Source organism: Galeopterus variegatus, unplaced genomic scaffold (genome assembly GCF_000696425.1).
Source record: "Galeopterus variegatus unplaced genomic scaffold, G_variegatus-3.0.2 Scaffold2336, whole genome shotgun sequence".
NCBI lineage: Eukaryota > Metazoa > Chordata > Mammalia > Dermoptera > Cynocephalidae > Galeopterus > Galeopterus variegatus.
Genome location: NW_007728447.1, coordinates 259,447 through 278,513, shown reverse-complemented (window position 1 = coordinate 278,513; position 19,067 = coordinate 259,447). Strand labels below are relative to the sequence as shown.

The 19,067-nt window shown below is 37.3% G+C and overlaps 1 protein-coding gene across 1 annotated transcript in view; it reads left to right on the top strand.

Moving 5' to 3' along the window:
* CUL5 (cullin 5) overlaps window positions 1-19,067 on the top strand; it is a 64,629-nt gene that overhangs the window by 14,427 nt on the left and 31,135 nt on the right. The window contains exons 6-9 of the mRNA XM_008581370.1: window positions 11,119-11,212; window positions 13,214-13,344; window positions 13,585-13,692; window positions 16,251-16,315. Coding sequence (XP_008579592.1) covers window positions 11,119-11,212; window positions 13,214-13,344; window positions 13,585-13,692; window positions 16,251-16,315 — 398 coding nt within the window. The remainder of the gene's footprint in view (window positions 1-11,118; window positions 11,213-13,213; window positions 13,345-13,584; window positions 13,693-16,250; window positions 16,316-19,067) is intronic.

Here is a 19,067-nt window from a genome sequence, read left to right as displayed (position 1 = left end):
TCAAGTGACCAATGTTAACATCAGCATAATATTGATATTATGTAACCATTGATATGATGCATTAAGAAAAATACAATATCATTTCTGTGGTACTCTTGCCAAAAATGCATACTCTTATTCTAATCTAATCATCAGAAAAGATTAGACAATCCCAAATAGAGAGAGTCTGCAAAACAACAGACTACTACTCTTTAAAGATTATAGCAGACCAAAAAGAGAATGAAGGAATTGTTACAGATGGGAGGAGACTGGGAGAAATACCAACTAAATGCAGTATAGGATCCTGGAATAGGAAAAAGACACGAATGGAAAAACTGGTGAATTTCAAATAAAGTCTGTAATTAGTTAATAGTATTGTGCCAATATTATTTTCTTGGGTTTGATAGTAGTACTGGGTTGTTATGTGAGATGTTAATGTTAGGAGAAATGGGGTGATGGATTTGTGGGCACTTTGTGCTATTTTTGCAAATTTTCTGTAATTTTTAATTAAAATTTTTTTTTAAATAAGAATATTATGAAGAATGCCTTTTTTTATTTGGGAGGCCTCAATGAGATGATCATATGGTGTTTTCCATTGAACTAACTGAACTAATTCATTAAATCACATAAACAGAATCCCTAACATTAACTATTTTTCCACATTAGGAATGAACACAAAGGTCCATTATTTATTTATTTTTTTTTTGTCTTTTTCGTGACCGGTAAGGTGATCGCAACCCTTGGCTTGGTGTCTCCCACACGGCACTCAGCCAGTGAGCGCACCGGCCATCCCTATATAGGATCCAAACCCGCAGCGGGAGCATCGCTGTGCTCCCAGCGCCGCACTCTCCTGAGTGCGCCACGGGCTTGGCCCGAAAGGTCCATTTTTAATGGATAAAAATTTATGTGCCAAAGTGATTTTCACATATCCTATCTAATAAAAGTTTACTCTCAAGATTTTTCTCTCACAATTTCTTAGATGTAAAATGCTTATATGTTATGCTTATAATGTAATTAGGATAGTATATTTAGGATTATTTTATAGATTTATCCTAATTCAGCTTTTATTTGAATTTGCTTGTCACTGGTGCAACTGGTTGTAATGGAGATAAATTAGTGGAAAGTTAGTCATGCTGTGAGTTTTGTAAATATCAATCACAACATAAACATGTCAACAAACAAAACATGGGGAGCAGATAAACTGCTTTCTCTAACGCTAGACTATATGTTAGAAAGCTGCAGAAGGAAGTCTGGAAAAACAGCGGTAGATTTTAATCTTGTTGTGAAAGACATTTGAATTTTAGAATAATATTTGTGAACTGAAATCTCTAAGCCACAGGTTTTCAAGGAGGGTAGTATCTATCTCCGGGGTACATTATAGGAATTTGTGGAGGCATGTTTTGGTTGTTACAAAGATTGGATATCTTTAGTGGATAGAAATTCAGGAATCTAAATGTCTCACAGTGATCAGATGGTACCACATCTCAGATAACTGGAAAATGTCCCACTGGCCGCTCATGTAAGTGAACATATTATTTATACTTATTTGAAACTAGAACTTTGTTTTGTTTTACTTACAAACCACAATATTTTTACATGATATTAAAATACATAGTGTTTTCCAGGGATGATATTATTATATAAATTGAGGAAAGATAATATTTTGTTTTATTTGGAATCTTAAATTTTTCTCTTTCAGAAATTTGTATCTGCTATAGTGATACTGCTCATGGTATTGAATCACCAGTATACCTGTATTGGACTGGACTTGTAATTTTCACATTCCCATTATGCTGCATATAGGTGCAAGTATCTGACTAATTTATTAATATCTTCTGGTTTAGTTGTGGCCAAGCATTTACAGGTTAAAATACATATTGACTTATTATACAGTACTTTCCTTAGATTTCTCCTATTATAACTAGAGAATTAATCGATGTTTCTGAAATGATATATAAGTAACTCATTTCAGGATTTGCTATAAAAAGGAGCATTGGGGCTGATAGGTTTAAGAACCAGTAATTTGGTGGTGAAGAGTCTTTGAAGATTTAAGACTAGAGTATCGGGCCGAGCCCGTGGCGCACTCGGGAGAGTGTGGCGCTGGGAGCGCAGCAGCGCTCCTACCACAGATTCGGATCCTATATAGGGATGGCCGGTGCGATGCGCTCACTGGCTGAGCGCGGTGCAGCCGGTCACAAAAAGGACAAAAAAAAAAAAAAAGACTAGAGTATCAAAGCTGCATTTTTGGATGATTTATCTGCCATGGAGTGTGTGGTAGAGTTTGAAGAGGTAAGAGACTTGCTTTTAGCTGTTGTAAATGATGTAATAGGGTTTCAACTAGATACATGACAAAGGAATGGAAAGAAAGGGATGTAAGAGATATTTTGAGGAAAGAATCTGTAGACACTTTAATGCTTGGAGGATGATTGAGGATGGTTGAAAGATACGAGCCTAGGTTATTGGAGGCATCTGAATACAGAGAGTCAGAGAGGAGCTAATTTTGAGAGCCCTCATCAATTTTTGAATAACTATTTAATTAGAAGAGCTTAAGGACCTCTAAGGAATTTTAAAGTAGAGTTTTTGGGAAGGGAGCTTGTGTAAATAATAATCATCCCTCTTATGCAGTACTTTTCAAAAGTAATGGAAAGTCATTGTCTTCAGTATTATATATATAATGATGAGTAACAGCTTTGGTTTCCTGGCTCCAAAATAGTGCTTTTTTCTACTGGACGGCTTTCCTTCTAGTATGACGTTCCATGGGGATGTATGTAAAAATTATATAAGGTTTCTTCATTTTGTGTGTGTGTATATATGTACAAGTGTGCCCTTTGCTTATTGGGGGATAAAATCCTATATTTAAAGATTTCAATCCTTCAGTTTCTCATTAAACCATGTGAACTATACTTATTGAGCACTCAGTCACCTAGTAAATGTTTTTTTAGCCCCATACAGTGAGGCAGACAGAGGTGATACAACGTGAGTAAAACAATGTCTTTGCTCTTACAGAGCTAACATTTTAGTGGAGGTGGACAGCAGATAAGGACAAGTAAACAAATAAATAAATGAAAAGTGATTCTTTATAAAATAGAGTATTGCTATTGAGTGAATTGGTGATGGTAATGCCCCTGCTGCTGCTTTTACTTTATGGAGTTTGGTCAGAAAAGGTCTCTTTGGGGCCGGCCCGGTGGCGCACTGGAGAGTGCGCCGCTTGGGAGCGCGGCAGCGCTCCCGCCAAGGGTTCGGATCCCATGTGGAGACCGGTTCCCGCTCACTGGCTGAGCGTGGTGCGGGTGCAACACCGAGGGTTGCGATCCCATTGCCGGTCCCCGGTACGGGCGCGACACCGAGGGTTGCGATCCCGTTACCGATCAGTAAAAAAGACAAAAAGGAAAAAAAAAAAAAAGAAAAGGTCTCTTTGAGGGAGTCTACTGGAGCTAAGACCTGAATGATGGGGCATTAGTTAGCCTTGTGAAGATCTGAGACAAAAGCATTCCAGGCAAAGGGAAGAGCGAGGGTAAAAGCTTTGAAGCAGGAATGAGCTTAATATATCTTAGAGAAAGGTTAGTGTGGCTAGAGCATAGTGAGTGAGGGGAGGAGAGTGATGTAAGATAAGGTTAGAGAGGAAAGCAGGAACTTAGTGCAGTGAGAAGCATTCAAGGTTTTAAGCAGGTTCGATCTGGTTTTCATATTACAAAATAGCATTTGAGCTGCAATATGGTATTTAGATTATAGACTAATAATCTAAACGAGAGATGTTGATGGCAATGGAAATAGATATATAAGTGGATAGATTCAAGATATATATTTTGGAAGCATAGCTAGTAGGTAGGTGCTGTTACTGTTCCTATTTTACAAATGAGGAAACTGAAAGTAGGAGATGTACAGGAGATTGCCCTCACACAGCTAGGAAATAGTGAAGTTGGAGTTCAATTTAAGTCTAATTCTAGATGCTGAGTTCCTAAGGATAATGTTAAGCACTTTGGAGTATATAAAGAAGAGACACATGGTTTGGTAAATAATTTGTTTATATGTGTTGCACATGCATGTATATGATTAGTCAGCACTCTTGGCTGCAAGGGACAAGAACTCATCTCAAATAAAAAAAGGTAGATGTGTTGGTTCATGTAAAATCCACCATGGAAAAAAATTAAATCCACCACGGAAAGCACTAGGGCATGGAAAGGAAAGAAATTTGGATTCAGAAACCTGGATGTGTTTTTCTGCTGGTCTGCTTCATTATCTTCTATAGTTGGTAGGATTTTTGCTCAAGTGGGGACCTGGAGAGCTGCCGCCTATCCTTCTGGTTTGTGCCTGAGAAGTGATCAGTCTTCCCCCACTGGTTTTAATTAGCCCAGCGCTAATGATCTCAGACTGGGTTGGGCGCCCAGTGATCTCAGACTGGGTTCAGCGCCCAGTTTGAGTGTGTGTGTGTGTGTGTGTGTGTGTGTCTTTCCACATATGTGCAAGTATGCTTGAGTGCCCATGTATATGTACATGTAGTATGTATGATATAATACCCCAGTGATCTCAGACTGGGTTCAGCGCCCAGTTTGAGTGTGTGTGTGTGTGTGTGTGTGTGTCTTTCCACATATGTGCAAGTATGCTTGAGTGCCCATGTATATGTACATGTAGTATGTATGATATAATACTTGACAATCCTTTTAGCACTTTTAGCTGTTTCCGGTACAGTGGAGGGCCTATAGCACATGAGCAGTAGTTTATTAGCAAAGCAAGGAAAGAGGCTTCAGGGCTGTGCTGCTGAACAGACATATTTACATCAAAAAGCAACAGAATCATTAGAAAAGAGTGAGAAAAAAATTTAAGCCAAAATGACTTTTTAAATTTGTCTGTGGCTGTTAGTTTTTAGCTGACAATTCTGCATACCTTGGTATTTCCTGAAGACATTAAGTTAGTACTTATTATGTACCTACAGTGTGTCAGGCCTTATGTTATTTGGGAATGATAAGATAAGCCTGGTTCCTATCCTGAGGGTGACACTAGGATAATACAAGAGGGTAATGGATGAGTGAATTGGTAGTGCAAGTCCTGATCTCTTTAGAATGACCAGGGTACTGATAGAGAGGCAATATATTATAGAGGTTAGGGGTACACATGTTGAAATCAGATGAAGATTTGAATTCTACTGTTGTTATTTTACTATCTGCACTTTGGCAAGTTATTCAATCTTTGTAATCCTTGTTTTCCTAACCATAAAATGGAATAATACTAATTTGTGTTGTTGGAATTAAATGAAATACAATATATTAAACATTTAAGCACTGTGCCTGGCTGATAGCTTTTACTGTTAGGGCTCTGGTTTGGAGAAAATTGCTTACCAATTCTAAGACAAATAAAAGCTACTTTACTGTCTATGTAAAACTGATTTAAAAAACTGAATAAGCAACTAGGTCACAAGTTTTAAATTATTAACATTAAAATAAATACTTGTTAAACTACAATTATTGATATGTTAAGGTTGGTATCAGTAAAGTCAAGGTGAGTCAGACTCTTCATTGCTCTGTAGAAGGGCTACTTGTATAACTAGCTTAGAAATGAAGCAAGTGCCACTAATTAAGCAAGCGCCACTAGTTTAGAAATGAAGCAGTTGCCACCAGGTAGAAAAAGAATCTTAACTAAGCTAGAAAGGCCAAAAGAAATTAATTTTGAGAATAGCCTACCACACATAGAATAAATTAATTCTTAACTATATTACAGATATCCTTGTACGATTTAACGCCTGATAATGACAAAGTAGAATCTTGACGTGGAGAAACCAAAGATAATTTTTAGTTCGACTCTTATTTTATAGCTGAGACAAAGTAAATTATTTCTTTTATATAGTTTTATAACTGATGAAAATGAGAACTGTTCCTATCGCTTTTTGCTAAATTTTAGCAAAGTAGAATTAATTATGCTAATTGGACACCACCAAAAGAAGAATCTACTACATCACTTAGCCTACATATCTCACCTGTCATCTTTGCAGACCTATGAATTCATTCATTCAACAAATACTTATTTAGTGCCTGTTGTGTTTTATGGCAGGCATTACTTTTGAAGAGTTTATAGTCTTGCTATAGAGGAGAGTAAAACATCAAGCACATTGATAGTTAAAGTGTTTCACCTTGCAGACCTCTGCTATGGATTTAGAAGTGGTGCTCATCTCAGGCAAACAAATACAGGAGTTGATGACATATGGCAAAAAGTTTTTTTCTTCACGGAAGCTAGCAAAAGGAGACAGAAAGGGAACACAAGGTGAGAGAGATGGTTTATCTCTATCCTTTCCATTCAAGATGTATTTTTCAAATAACAAGTGTATATTTAGGATTGACCATGTATGTTGTACAAGTGTTTTGGTAAATGATGGGGATGAAATACATCAGAGGGATAACATGGTCTCTGTCCTCAAGGAACTGACCCTTTTGTTAGAACAAGGCTCATTTGAAATAAGGAGAGAACCCTATGTAACCATCTCCCTTTCTTCTTTTTGCCTAGATAAAAGTTTTCTGAAGGATTTTTCTTTTTTTTTGACTGGTAAGGGGATCGTAATCCTCGGCATGGTTTGGTCTGCACCGCGCTCAGCCAGTGAGCGCACCAGCCATCCCTATATAGGAGCCGAACCTGCGGCCTCGGCGCTACCGGCGCCATACTCTCCCAAGTGAGCCATGGCGCTGGCCCTCTGAAGGATTTTTCAATGCAGAGGGATCTATACCATAATTATTCTCTTTATTTTTTTAAAAAAAGCTTTGTTGTGAATGTTTTCAAATATTTACACAAGTAGAGAAAATAGTATAATGAACTCCACCCCATATCCAGCCTCCAGATTCAACAATTTGTCATACTGTTTGGTTGATCATCATTTTGTCATACTGTTTGGTTGATCCCTTTTTCTTTCCTTTCTTTCCTTTTTCCTTTCCTTTTTCTTTCCTACCTCTTTACCTCCCTCCCTCCTTCCTTTTTTCCTTTCTTCCTGTGCCCTTGCATTTTTTTTTTTTTTTTTAAAAGATGACTGGTAAGGGGATCTTAACCCTTGACTTGGTGTTGTCAGCACCACGCTCAGCCAGCGAGCTAACCAGCCATCCCTATATGGAATCTGAACCCGGGGCCTTGGTGTTATCAGCACCACACTCTCCCGAGTGAGCCACGGGCCGGCCTGCTCTTGCATTTTAAAAGATATTTATGACATTGTGCATTTTTATTCCAAACACTTATGTATTATAACATCTGCATATACATTTTAATATACCTAACCAGTTTTCTAATGATGGCCATTTTTTATTGTTTCTAGTTATCTCTTACAAGTAGTGCTTCCTGGAATTATCTTTATATGCCTATATCTTTTTAACATCCTTACACATACGTCTTTTCTCACACTTGGCATTTTTGGAATGCAATCTCCTGGAAATGAGATTGCTAAAGCAAAGGGTATGAACCTTTTACAAATTGCTACATAATACCAAACTGACTTCCAGAAATGTTGCAGTGATTCTTATTCCTATTAACAGTGTGCCTTTTTGTCTATATTTTTACACCTGGGTTTCATCAGTCTATTAATTTTTGCCAATTTCTCAGTATCATAGATTTTTAAAGATTTTTTATGTGCATTTAAAAATGATTAATGAGGCTGGGCATAATTATTCTTATTATTGACCACTTGTACTTCTGTTGTGAATTCAAGCTAATCTTTCATAAACATTACTTTCATTGTTTTTCTTCTTTATTCAAAAACCATAGTATCATTATTTCCTATACCTCATCTTTAAGACCCTTCATGATTTGGTCCTAACCTATTTTTCTAACTTAATACTGTCCAGCAGAGCCACTGTACTCCAATAAGGATTATTTCCTCATTCATGTAACTCATTCTGTTCTTTTTTTAAATTCATTTTAGTAATGTTTTATTTTTCATCTGCTTATCCAAATCCTTATAAGTATTCTTATAACCCATCTTGTAATAAAGTAGCCCAGATTCTCTAGCCTTCATTATTTTCCTCTTGTTTGAATTTCCACACAGCATCTACAGTTTCTATCACTAGATTTTGTAGGAAATTATAGACTGCTTTATTGTGTTATTTATCAAGCACCAACTGTGTGCGAGGCCACGATTGTACAGCTGTGGACAGAGCAGTCTCTGTCCTCGTGGAGTTCATAGTGTAGTGATGATGCATTTATTTCTGCTTCTTTGCTTGTTAGTGAAGTTGAACTTCTTTTCGTATACCTTTGTACATGTGAAACATGCACACATTTCTAGGTATATAGTTATATGTTCCTGAGTGGATTGTGAGATCATTGAGATTATGAACCATGTTTTATACTTCTCTCTTCCTTAAAACTCTTAACTTAGCATGTAGCCATTACTAAGTAAAGAAAGCTGGTATAGTAAGAAAAGGTGGAGTCTGTAGAATCCCATATCTGTCCTCAATTACAGCTCAAAGCCTTATGAACTGTTATGTTTGCCAGTTATTTAGCAACTCTCATCCTCTGCCCTCATAAGTTAAATATCTGCTTCATAAGGTGTCGTGTAGGTTAAATAAAATAGTACACATAAAGCATCTAGCATAATGCCTGCTACAGAGTAAGTGCTCATTAAAAGGTACCTGTTATCATTATTATTATTATTTTTTTTTTTTTTAAAGATGACCGGTAAGGGGATCTTAACCCTTGACTTGGTGTTGTCAGCACCACACTCAGCCAGTGAGCAAACCAGCCATCCCTATATCGGATCCGAACCCGGGGCCTTGGTGTTATCAGCACCACACTCTCCCGAGTGAGCCACGGGCCGGCCCAAAGGTACCTGTTATTATAATTTATAATTTGTTTAACCTCTCAAGCTAGAAAATGCTTCAGCAACGTTTTATTTCCCTAATGCCTTTCATTTAAGCAGTTACCAAATTCTGCTGTTTGCTTCAATTATCTTGTCAATTTAGCCTCTCCTTTTAATTCGCATTGTAACCTACAATAAGAAATACATTTTATATTGTGGCTTAGTATATGCTGTGTTTACTCGTACATATCTGAAAGAAAAGTTTTATGAAATACTCATTGTTAAGATGTGTGATGTCCTCTAATAGTTTTTTGTCCTGTTCTTTGTCATTTTTAAAAAGCTGGTCACAGCCATTAAAACTGATTTTACGGGCCGGCCCGGTGGCGCACTGCTACAGTGCACCGCTTGGGAGCACGGCGGCGCTCCCGCCGAGGGTTCGGATCCCACATACAGACCGGTTCCCGCTCACTGGCTGAGCGAGGTGAGGGCGCGACACTGAGGGTTGCGATCCGTTGCCAGACATGAAAAAAGACAAAAAGGAAAAAAAAAAAACTGATTTTACAACAGCTTGAAACACACTGGTCTAAATTTTTGGAATCTGTAGCATTTGAACTAGCACTGAACAGGATAATGTTTAAGTGAAATTTTTCAGTGAAATAGAAAACAGAGGTCAAGTGACTGAGGCTTAGAGCTTATTTAGATTGGACTTTCTCTTTGTTCTCCATTAGTTATATATGAGGGTACTTCAGAAAGTTTGTGGAAAATGGAATTAAAAGAGAATGCAAATCTTTCCATGAACTTTTTGAAGTACCCTTGTATAGTTAGATTTACCTATTCTCAATCTGATTTTGCTGCTAAAGGTAAGAGTGTTCAGTTGTACATATGCCAGAGCTGGTATAGAATGCAATCACTCAGCAGTTGGTTGAGAAATTCTTACCTTGCAAGGCAAGAATTTCTCAACCAACTTATGTGTGTATTATTTTCTTAGGACAGAAATTGAGATACATGAGTTAAAAAGCCATTAGCATAATTCTCAAAGAGGGACTTGAAAAAAAACTTTTTATTTGGAAATTTTCAAACATTTTAATGACCAGAAAGAAGAGTATAGTGAGTTCCCATTACCTAAATTCAACTTTGATAATTATCAATGTTATGTCAATTCCAAGAGGAATTTTTAGCAAAGAATTTTTAAGGCACACATAATTCCCTCCCTTAATAGATAGATAATCTGTTTTTCAGAATAAATATATCAGCCTTAGTGTACCTTGCTTCAGTACTTACAACTTATTAATTTTATTTGATACCTATAAGAGGAGTAAATAATTATATGACACGGGGGGGCAGAGATGGTGTGGTAATGTTTTGCACCATTTCATGGATTTTCTTAACAGCCTCCTGCAACATTAGACCCTTGCCATTTTACTTGAAGTATTTCAGCAGCCTCTTTTACCAATTTCCCTACCACCCACCTGCCTTACCATACCTACCACCTGTCTTACTGCTGATCGTTAAAAGTGACTTGAGGGGAGGAGAATCTATATGTTTATCCTATATAAAACTTCTTTGGTTCTTCCTTCCCTACCTATAGAATAAAATCCCAAACCATAAGATTTTTGTTCATAATCTGGCTCCAGCCTGCTTTCCTAACCTTCTCTTCCACTGTCTCTTCCCTACCATTTTTAGCTTCTTAACATTCCTAGAATATGCAATCCATTTTAGGACTTGTGCTTATTTTTCAAGATCCAATTTAGATATCATCTTGTGGGTAAGGCCTTTATAACTACCCCAGAAAAAAGTAGTTGTTTGCTTAGGTGGTGTGTGTGTGTGTGATGCTACTGAACTGAGTTATGTTATATTTAGCAGTTTAGGTTCACCACCTTCTTCACCCTCAATTAGACAGTATCTCTTACAGTGCAGGAGTTATATCTTATTATTGTTTGTCACTGAAGCACTTCTTTGGTATCCGCACATAGTAGGCATCCAGTAATGGTTTGTTGAATGAATGTGTTCATACTTTTAATATTTTTAGAATCCAATTCCAATACACATTCTCTTCAGATAGGAAGAGTTAATTAAAGATTATTTTTTCATTTTGTTTTTGTATATTTTTAGTTTTTTTCCTCCCTCCCTTTGGTACTTTTGTTAAAATTTCTAGAGAACCTACATTCTACAGCTTTTTCCTTAGAGGGAAATAAACTTTGGTAAACTCGTATAGTGTATCCATCCTTAATAATCCTGTTGTAAAGGTAAGTAATCTATTTTCCGTATACTTACTTTTTTTCTGTTGAGCAATATGGTTTATTTTCATGAGTTGGAGTAAATTTGTACTATAAAGCTTATAGTAGCCTCGAATAATTTTTTTTTATGTATTTCAGCTCATGGAATGCTGTGTAAATGCGCTGGTGACATCCTTTAAAGAGACTATCTTAGCAGAGTGCCAAGGCATGATCAAGCGAAATGAAACTGAAAGTAGGTAAAATATCACATAAAGTTATTATAATCATTTAAGAGGGTATCTTTGAACAAACCACTTAATAAATTGCTGTTAGGTCATTCTTTTACACATAAATATATTTGTCAGAGTGAACTCTGCTTAAAGAAAATAATAAAATATTTAATACAGAAGCTCTGCTAAGGAGTTGACAAACTTAAATTTTAAGCTTTTTCCCCCTTATGTATCAATCCTTTGCGTGTGTGCATGTGTAGTGAATTTCTATTTTTTTCCTCAAAAGTCGTACTCTGCTTTTAAAGGCCAGTTTAAATTATAAATATATATAGAATAAAACTAGGTATTGACTTTTGTGTGGAACCTTGTTATGAATCTTTTTAGAAAATCATAAAACAGTTCATGTTAACAATCTTCATCCTTCTCCCCCAAAATTATAATTTAAGATCTCTGAAGTGTACTTTTGTTAATTAAATGTTTGCTTTATAAAGGTATGCTTTGGAGAGGTATAACAAACAAAAAGAAAAAAGTGTCCAATCCCTACTACCTCAAGATAACCACTTTTAACATTTTGATGTATTACTCTCCAGATTTCGTGTCTAGTTGCAAGGTCTCAATTAATCTCTAGTTGTACTTAAAATATGTTTTGATTCACTTAAGCTCATATACTCATAGGAGTAATTCTATAGTAAAGAGCAAGCTGCTCATTGGCATAAGTGAAATATTCAAATTATCTATGCCAGTCTAAGTAGAATTATATCTGATCCATTTTGGACTCTCTTCAAAAGGATTGATTTAGGGCCGGCCCTGTGGCGCACTCGGGAGAGTGCGACGCTGGGAGCGCAGCATCACTCACGCCGCGTGTTCGGATCCTATATGGAAACGGCCGGTGCGCTCACTGGCTGAGCGCGGTGCGGGCGACACCAAGCCAAGGGTTGTGAGCCCCTTACCGGTCACGAAAAAGACCAAAAAAAAAGGATTGATTTAGTGGTATCCAACACTGTGAGGTAGGGTTTTTGTGAAGGTTGATTAAGTGGCATACCATATGAAAAAAATGCTTTATAAATTGAAATTTTTTTTAATACAGTTTTATATTATCTATAATATAGTTTCTTTTATAATCATTACTTGTGATTTGTTTTCGTTTGTTTTTGGTAGCTGGCCAGTACAAGGATCGAGCCCTGGACCTTGGTGTTATCAGCACCATACTCTAACCAGCTGAGCTAACCAGCCAACGTTCATGATTTTTTTACCCTTTAATGATGTAGCTATCTATTTAATATTGTAACTACTTTATGAAATATACTAATCTTCCATGTTTTGCACTTCTTAGAACGAAAAATATTTTAGCCAAATGATGGAGAAGGAACAAAGCAGAAGAGATTAAAACATTGCCAAGAAAAATATTCTAATATAATCCCAATCCAATTTATTTTTATAGTATTCTTCTTAGACATCAAAATTGACGTCTACTCCCTTATTTCCTTTTTCTCTAAACTACACGCAAGTAGTAGAATTAAGTAACACTAACATTCTCCCCCAAGAGTCAAGGGCGATAGCAGGACTCAGTCTAGTGGTGTATTTTTTGTGTGTGTGTCCCCTTTTTGAGACCGGCCGCACCGCGCTCAGCCAGTGAGCGCTGTGAGCGCACCAGTCATCCCTATATAGGATCCGAACCTGCGGCGGGAGCGCTGCTACGCTCCCAGCGCCGCACTCTCCCAAGTGCGCCACGGGTTCGGCCCAAATGACTCACCTTTTAAAGGAGTTTGGTTTTGTAGTATATGATCACTTTTAATTAGATTTTTTAAAAAATAATTTTCGTCAAACTGCAAAGGTGGATCAGGAAGTCCTACTTACTATAACAACTCCTAAACTAATTGTACCACAGAATACTATTAACCTTACAAACTTCCAACTAATATTTCTCCTAACTTTTACTACCATAGGCATTTCACGATATAAATCTGAGAGAAAATTTATTCTAGTGGATGAAATGATTACATGAGTATGTTCTGTGCTTTCAGAATTACATTTAATGTTTTCATTGATGGACAAAGTTCCTAATGGGATAGAGCCAATGTTGAAAGACTTGGAGGAACATATCATTAGTGCTGGCCTGGCAGATATGGTAGCAGCTGCTGAAACTATTACTACTGTAAGTTTTCTTCAATGGCAATGATAGATGTATATCAAGGTTATTTTAAAAACAGAGGATGGGGTATTTAAAATAGTTTTTGGAATGGCAAAACAGTAATATTGGAATGCCTCTTAACTTTATTTTCTTTTGTGCAGATAAAACATTTATTTTTAAGAAAAAATGCCATAAAACTATAGTCTTTTATTAAAATTATGTGTTTATTTTCTTGTATTAAAATACAAAACATTTTGTTTCTAGGACTCTGAGAAATATGTTGAGCAGTTACTTACACTATTTAATAGATTTAGTAAACTCGTCAAAGAAGCTTTTCAAGATGATCCACGATTTCTTACTGCAAGAGACAAGGTATATATTCCTGTATATTAACACTGCATTAAAAGTGTTACTGTCATAGTTTACTTTTGATAACACTGCTCTAACAGTGTTAAAAACACTGCTCAAAATTATCCACCCATGAGTGTTGAACACATTTCTAGCTTGCCGCCTGCAGACACAACACATATTTCTGCAGTTTTAGAAAAAGTGCCTTTTGGTACAGGTGCAGATACTAACAGTGGGTAAAGTCTGAGGGATGTGAAGAGGCTTGACAGCATCTGATACACCGGCTGTGTGGCTTGGGATTGAAAGATAAAAATGACAGTAGCCTCTAGAAACAACTTCTCAGGGAGGCTTTGGCTGACCACTTCCCCCCAACTCGTTGAACACTTTCTCTTTGTATCATGTTCTTTGAGTAATCCTTACCACCCACACTGATGCTATGCCAGCTCATGCCATTGTCATCTACTGTCTAACTCTGACATACCCCTGAGTTCTCAAATTTAATGTCCATTTTTAAAAAATTGTTTATTTTTACTTAATTGTGTATACAAGATGATATTATGGGATACATATAGATAATAAGAAGGTTACCACTGTATAGTAAAGCGAAGTAACATATCCATCATCTTGTATAGTTAGCCCTTTTCTTGTTTTTGTTTCAAGAGCAGCTAAAATCTATTCATTTAGCATAAATCCCACAACACATATAGTACAATTTTATTACCTATAGTCCTCATGTTGTACATTAGATCCTTAGACTTGTTCATCCTATATCTTTGCTACTTTGTATCCTTTGATCTGTATGTCCTCATTTCATCCCTGACTCCTACCCCTAGTAACCACTGTTTTGTTCTCAATCTCTATATTTGGATTTTTTTTTTTTCTTTTTAGATTCCACATATAAGTGAGGTAATGAATATTTGTCTTTCTGTGTCTGGCTTATTTCACTTAACATAAATGTTCTCCAGACTCATCCATGTTGTAGCCAATGGCAAGATGCCATTCTTTTTTAGAGCTGAATAGTATTCCATTGTATATATGTACTACAGTTTCTTTATCTGTTGATAGACAGTTAGGCTGTTTCCATATCTTGGCTATTGTGAATAATGCTGCAATGAACATGGGAATGCAGATAACTTTATAAGGTAGTGATTTACTTTTCTTTGGGTAAATGCCCAAAAGAAGGATTGCTAGGATTCTGTTATAAAAATAGACTATACAGGATTTCCCAGTGAGTCAAATGTAGAATGTGATAGAAAGAGGCCAATCAAGGATGACACTCACATTTGTGTTCTGATCAGTTAGAAGAATATGTTTACTGTAATAGGGAAGACTGTGGGAGAAGCAGGTTTGGAGAAGATGGTTGCAGAGAGATCAGAAACTCAGTTTTGAACAAGTTAACTTTTAAATGTCTTAAAGATCCATGTTGAGTCTGGAGATTAAGAGAGAGAATGGGGCTGGAAAAATATATTTGGCAGCTTCAGCATATAGATAGTTTTAAAGCACTGACACTGTCTATGATCACCAAAGTAATGAGTGAGTACAGAAAAGAGAAGAAATCCAAGGATTGGCATAGGGCGTTCTCATATTTAGTTGTTAGAAAGATGAGGAACCAACCATCTTTTGTGAGGAGAGGGGAGAATGAGCAGAATGACCAGGAGAGTGTGGTGTGCTAGAAAACAAGCAGAAAAAGTTCTTCCAGGAGGAGGGCATGATCTGCTGTTTTAAAATGCTGCTGATTGGTCCAATAAAATGGGTATTAACCATTGTCTTCAGCAGCATGGCAGTTGTGAGTGACTTAGACAAGAACAATTGGGTGGAGTGGTGGTGTGAAAGCCTGATTAGGATGATTTTTAATAAGAATGCAGGAAAGAAATTGGCCACAGTGAGTTAGAGAATTATTCTAGGAGTTTAGAGTAAAGGGAGGAACAGAAATGGGGCATTAGCTGAAGGTGAACAAAGCTAAGAATCAATTTTTAAGATGTAGAAAATAATGGCATTTTTTAATGCTGAGGCTACAGAAACAATGGAGAGGGAGAAATTGAAGTAGAAGAGGGAATTCTGGGGCTGAGCCCGTGGCGCACTCGGGAGAGTGCACTCCCGCCGCGGGTTCGGATCCTATATAGGGATGACCGCTGCGCTCATTGGCTGAGCGCGGTGCAGCCGGTCTCAAAAAAAAAAGGACAAAAAAAAAAAATGAAATAGGAAGCCATATCATTAGCTGAGAGTGTGAAAGGGGGAGGAAATATTGGTGGTTTGAGGAGAAAGGAGATCGCACAAAAATCTTGTCTAGGACAATAGGAGACTGAGTGGACAAGAGAAAATAGTGTGGCTGTCAGGCACCATTAAGACCCCACTTGAGAATATTGATAATTATAACATGACAAAGAGCAAATTCTCTCAGGTCAATTATACCATTAAAACTAAAAACGGATTTTTACTGACAGTCATTATTGTTTGTAAATAAATACATACATAAATAATAAAACTGATTTGTGTTTCAATGTATTTTTGGAAGTGTAACAATTTATCTGTATTAAATATTAAAAATAATGTTCCTATTTGATCTCAAATTGTTTTTGCAGGCATATAAAGCAGTTGTTAATGATGCTACCATATTTAAACTTGAATTACCTTTGAAGCAGAAAGGGTAAGCTTTTTTAAACCGTATTTTAAAAACACTTATATTTTTTGGAGTGTATTACATGTTATTGGGTTTGCATGGTGCCCTGTTACCCTTAACCCTAGGTTTGTTTTTGTTGTTACTTTTATGATTTTTGCTGCCTTTGGTTAGAAAAACTCTCAATTTATAATTTTGTGTTAAATTATCTCTCCTTATGACCAAAAAATGTTGACTTTATTTTATTTTATTTTATTTTTTTGTCTTTTTGTCTTTTTCCGTGTCCGGCAACGGATCGCAACCCTCAGTGTTGCCCCCGTACCGGACCGGGGACCGGCAACGGGATCGCAACCCTCGGCGTTGCTCCCGCGCCTCGCTCAGCCAGTGAGCGGGAACCGGTCCACATGTGGGATCCGAACCCTCGGGCGGGAGCGCCGCCGCGCTTCCCAAGCGGTGCACTATCCAGTGCGCCACCGGGCCGGCCCGACTTTATTTTTTCAAGTAGGAAAAAATATTTTGTTACTAATCTTTTAGAATCTCTACTTGATTGTTTTTCCCTCATTCGTCACTAAAGGTATTCTGTTACCTATAAGAGCATGGGAAATAAATCAGTTCACCATAACGATATAAAAAGGAAAATCAATTTTAATATAAATTTTTATATTACCATTTTTAAAAATCTCATCAGTACAGTGAATTCACTTGTGCTAAGTACAATTTATAGAAAATTTGAAAATTGAAATTTATGTAATAATCTGAGCTAGTTATAATACCTTCAGAGTAGTACTAAGTAGCAATAAAGGTTATTCTGAAAAAATTTTTTTGATGTAATTTCTAGCTGAGAATTACTGTTTTAAACAAATTTTACATGTAATGCTAAAATATTTGAAAAAATTGGAAAATAGCATTTCTTAAGAAAAGTAATTATTCAGGGCCGGCCCAGTGGCGCACTGCTACTCCCGCCAAGGGTTCGGATCCCACATACAGACCGGTTCCCGCTCACTGGCTGAGCGAGGTGTGGGCACAGCACCGAGGGTTGTGGTCCCGTTGCCGGTCCTGGTCCGGGACGGGTGCGACACTGAGGGTTGCGATCTGTTGCCAGACACGAAAAGAAAAATAAAGACAAAAGAAAAGAAAAGTAATTATTCAGGTTTTTCATTTTAATGTTTTTGTTTTGTATTTTTTGAGCTGTGTAAGTTGCTTGAGTATTATTACCGTTAAAGGCATCTGAGTTGTATTTTAGAAGGGCATATTTCACATTCTCTTTTATTGTGAAATATATGAAACACATAACACTACATCTTGGTGATCTCATGAGTACCCAGAGGTCTTCCTTATCTTCCTCTGCTCAAGCATTTTTTTATGAAAAATTTCAAATTTACAATAAAATTACTATAATTGCATTATCAAATATGTATGTATCCATCAGTATCCCTGCATATATTCATCAGTCAACTTTTATTTTTTGGCATCTGGCTGGTATAGGGATCCAAACCCTTGATCTTGGTGTTATATATAACACCTCGCTATGACCAACTTAGCTAACAGGCTAGCCACTATCAGTCAACTTTTTAAATAGCGTTTCTAAAGAAGTTGCATACATCAGTAACTGTTACTCTCTAAACACTTCAGCATTCAATCATTAATTAAATTTTATGTTAGTGTGTTTATGTTTTAAGGTAAAATTTACATAGTCATATGCATAAATCTTAAGTGTCCAGTTGAGTCAGATTTGATAAATGTCTACACCTAATTAAGATGTACAATATCTCCATAATCCTAGAGTTGCTTCATGCCAGTTCTCAGGCAGTCCCACCCCACCTCCTTTCACAGGCAACTATTCTAGTTATTTTAACATAGGTTAACTTTTCCTGATCTGAGACTTCATATAAATGGAATCATACAATACTGTATGTACTCTTTTGTGTAAAACTTCTTCCAGTCAGCATTGTGTTTTTTAGATTCATTCATGATTTTGCATGTAACAGTAGTTTGCTTTCCGAAGTAATTATACTGTTCTACACTTCCAACAAAGTATGAGAGTACCTGTTGATCCTCATTCTTGCCAATGTCGGGTGTTGTCATTTTAATTTTAGTCATTCTGGATGTATGTAATGGTATATCATAGTTTTGTTGTTTTTTTTTTTTTGTCTTTTATCTTTTTCCGTGTCTGGCAACGGATCGCAACCCTCAGTGTTGCCCCCGTACCGGACCGGGGACCGGCAACGGGATTGCAACCCTCGGTGCTGCTCCCGCACCTCGCTCAGCCAGTGAGCGGGAACCGGTCTGTATGTGGGATCCGAACCCTCGGGCGGGAGCGCCGCCGCACTTCCCAAGCGGCGCACTTATCCAGTGCGCCACCGGGCCGGCCCCGGTATATCATAGTTTTAATTCCCATCTCCCTCATGACTGACTGTTGATGTTGAGCAATTTTTCTTGTATTTTGTGGCATTCTTAGAACTTTTTTCCTCTTTTTTCTCTTTTGACCTGTTCCTTTTTATTATTGAGTTATAAGAGTTCTTATATATTCTAGATATGTGTCCTTTGTAAGACTTCTGCTTTTCGGGCCGGCCCGGTGGCGCACTGGATAAGTGCGCCGCTTGGGAAGTGCGGCGGCGCTCCCGCCCGAGGGTTCGGATCCCACATACAGACCGGTTCCCGCTCACTGGCTGAGCGAGGTGCGGGAGCAGCACCGAGGGTTGCAATCCCGTTGCCGGTCCCCGGTCCGGTACGGGGGCAACACTGAGGGTTGCGATCCGTTGCCAGACACAGAAAAAGATAA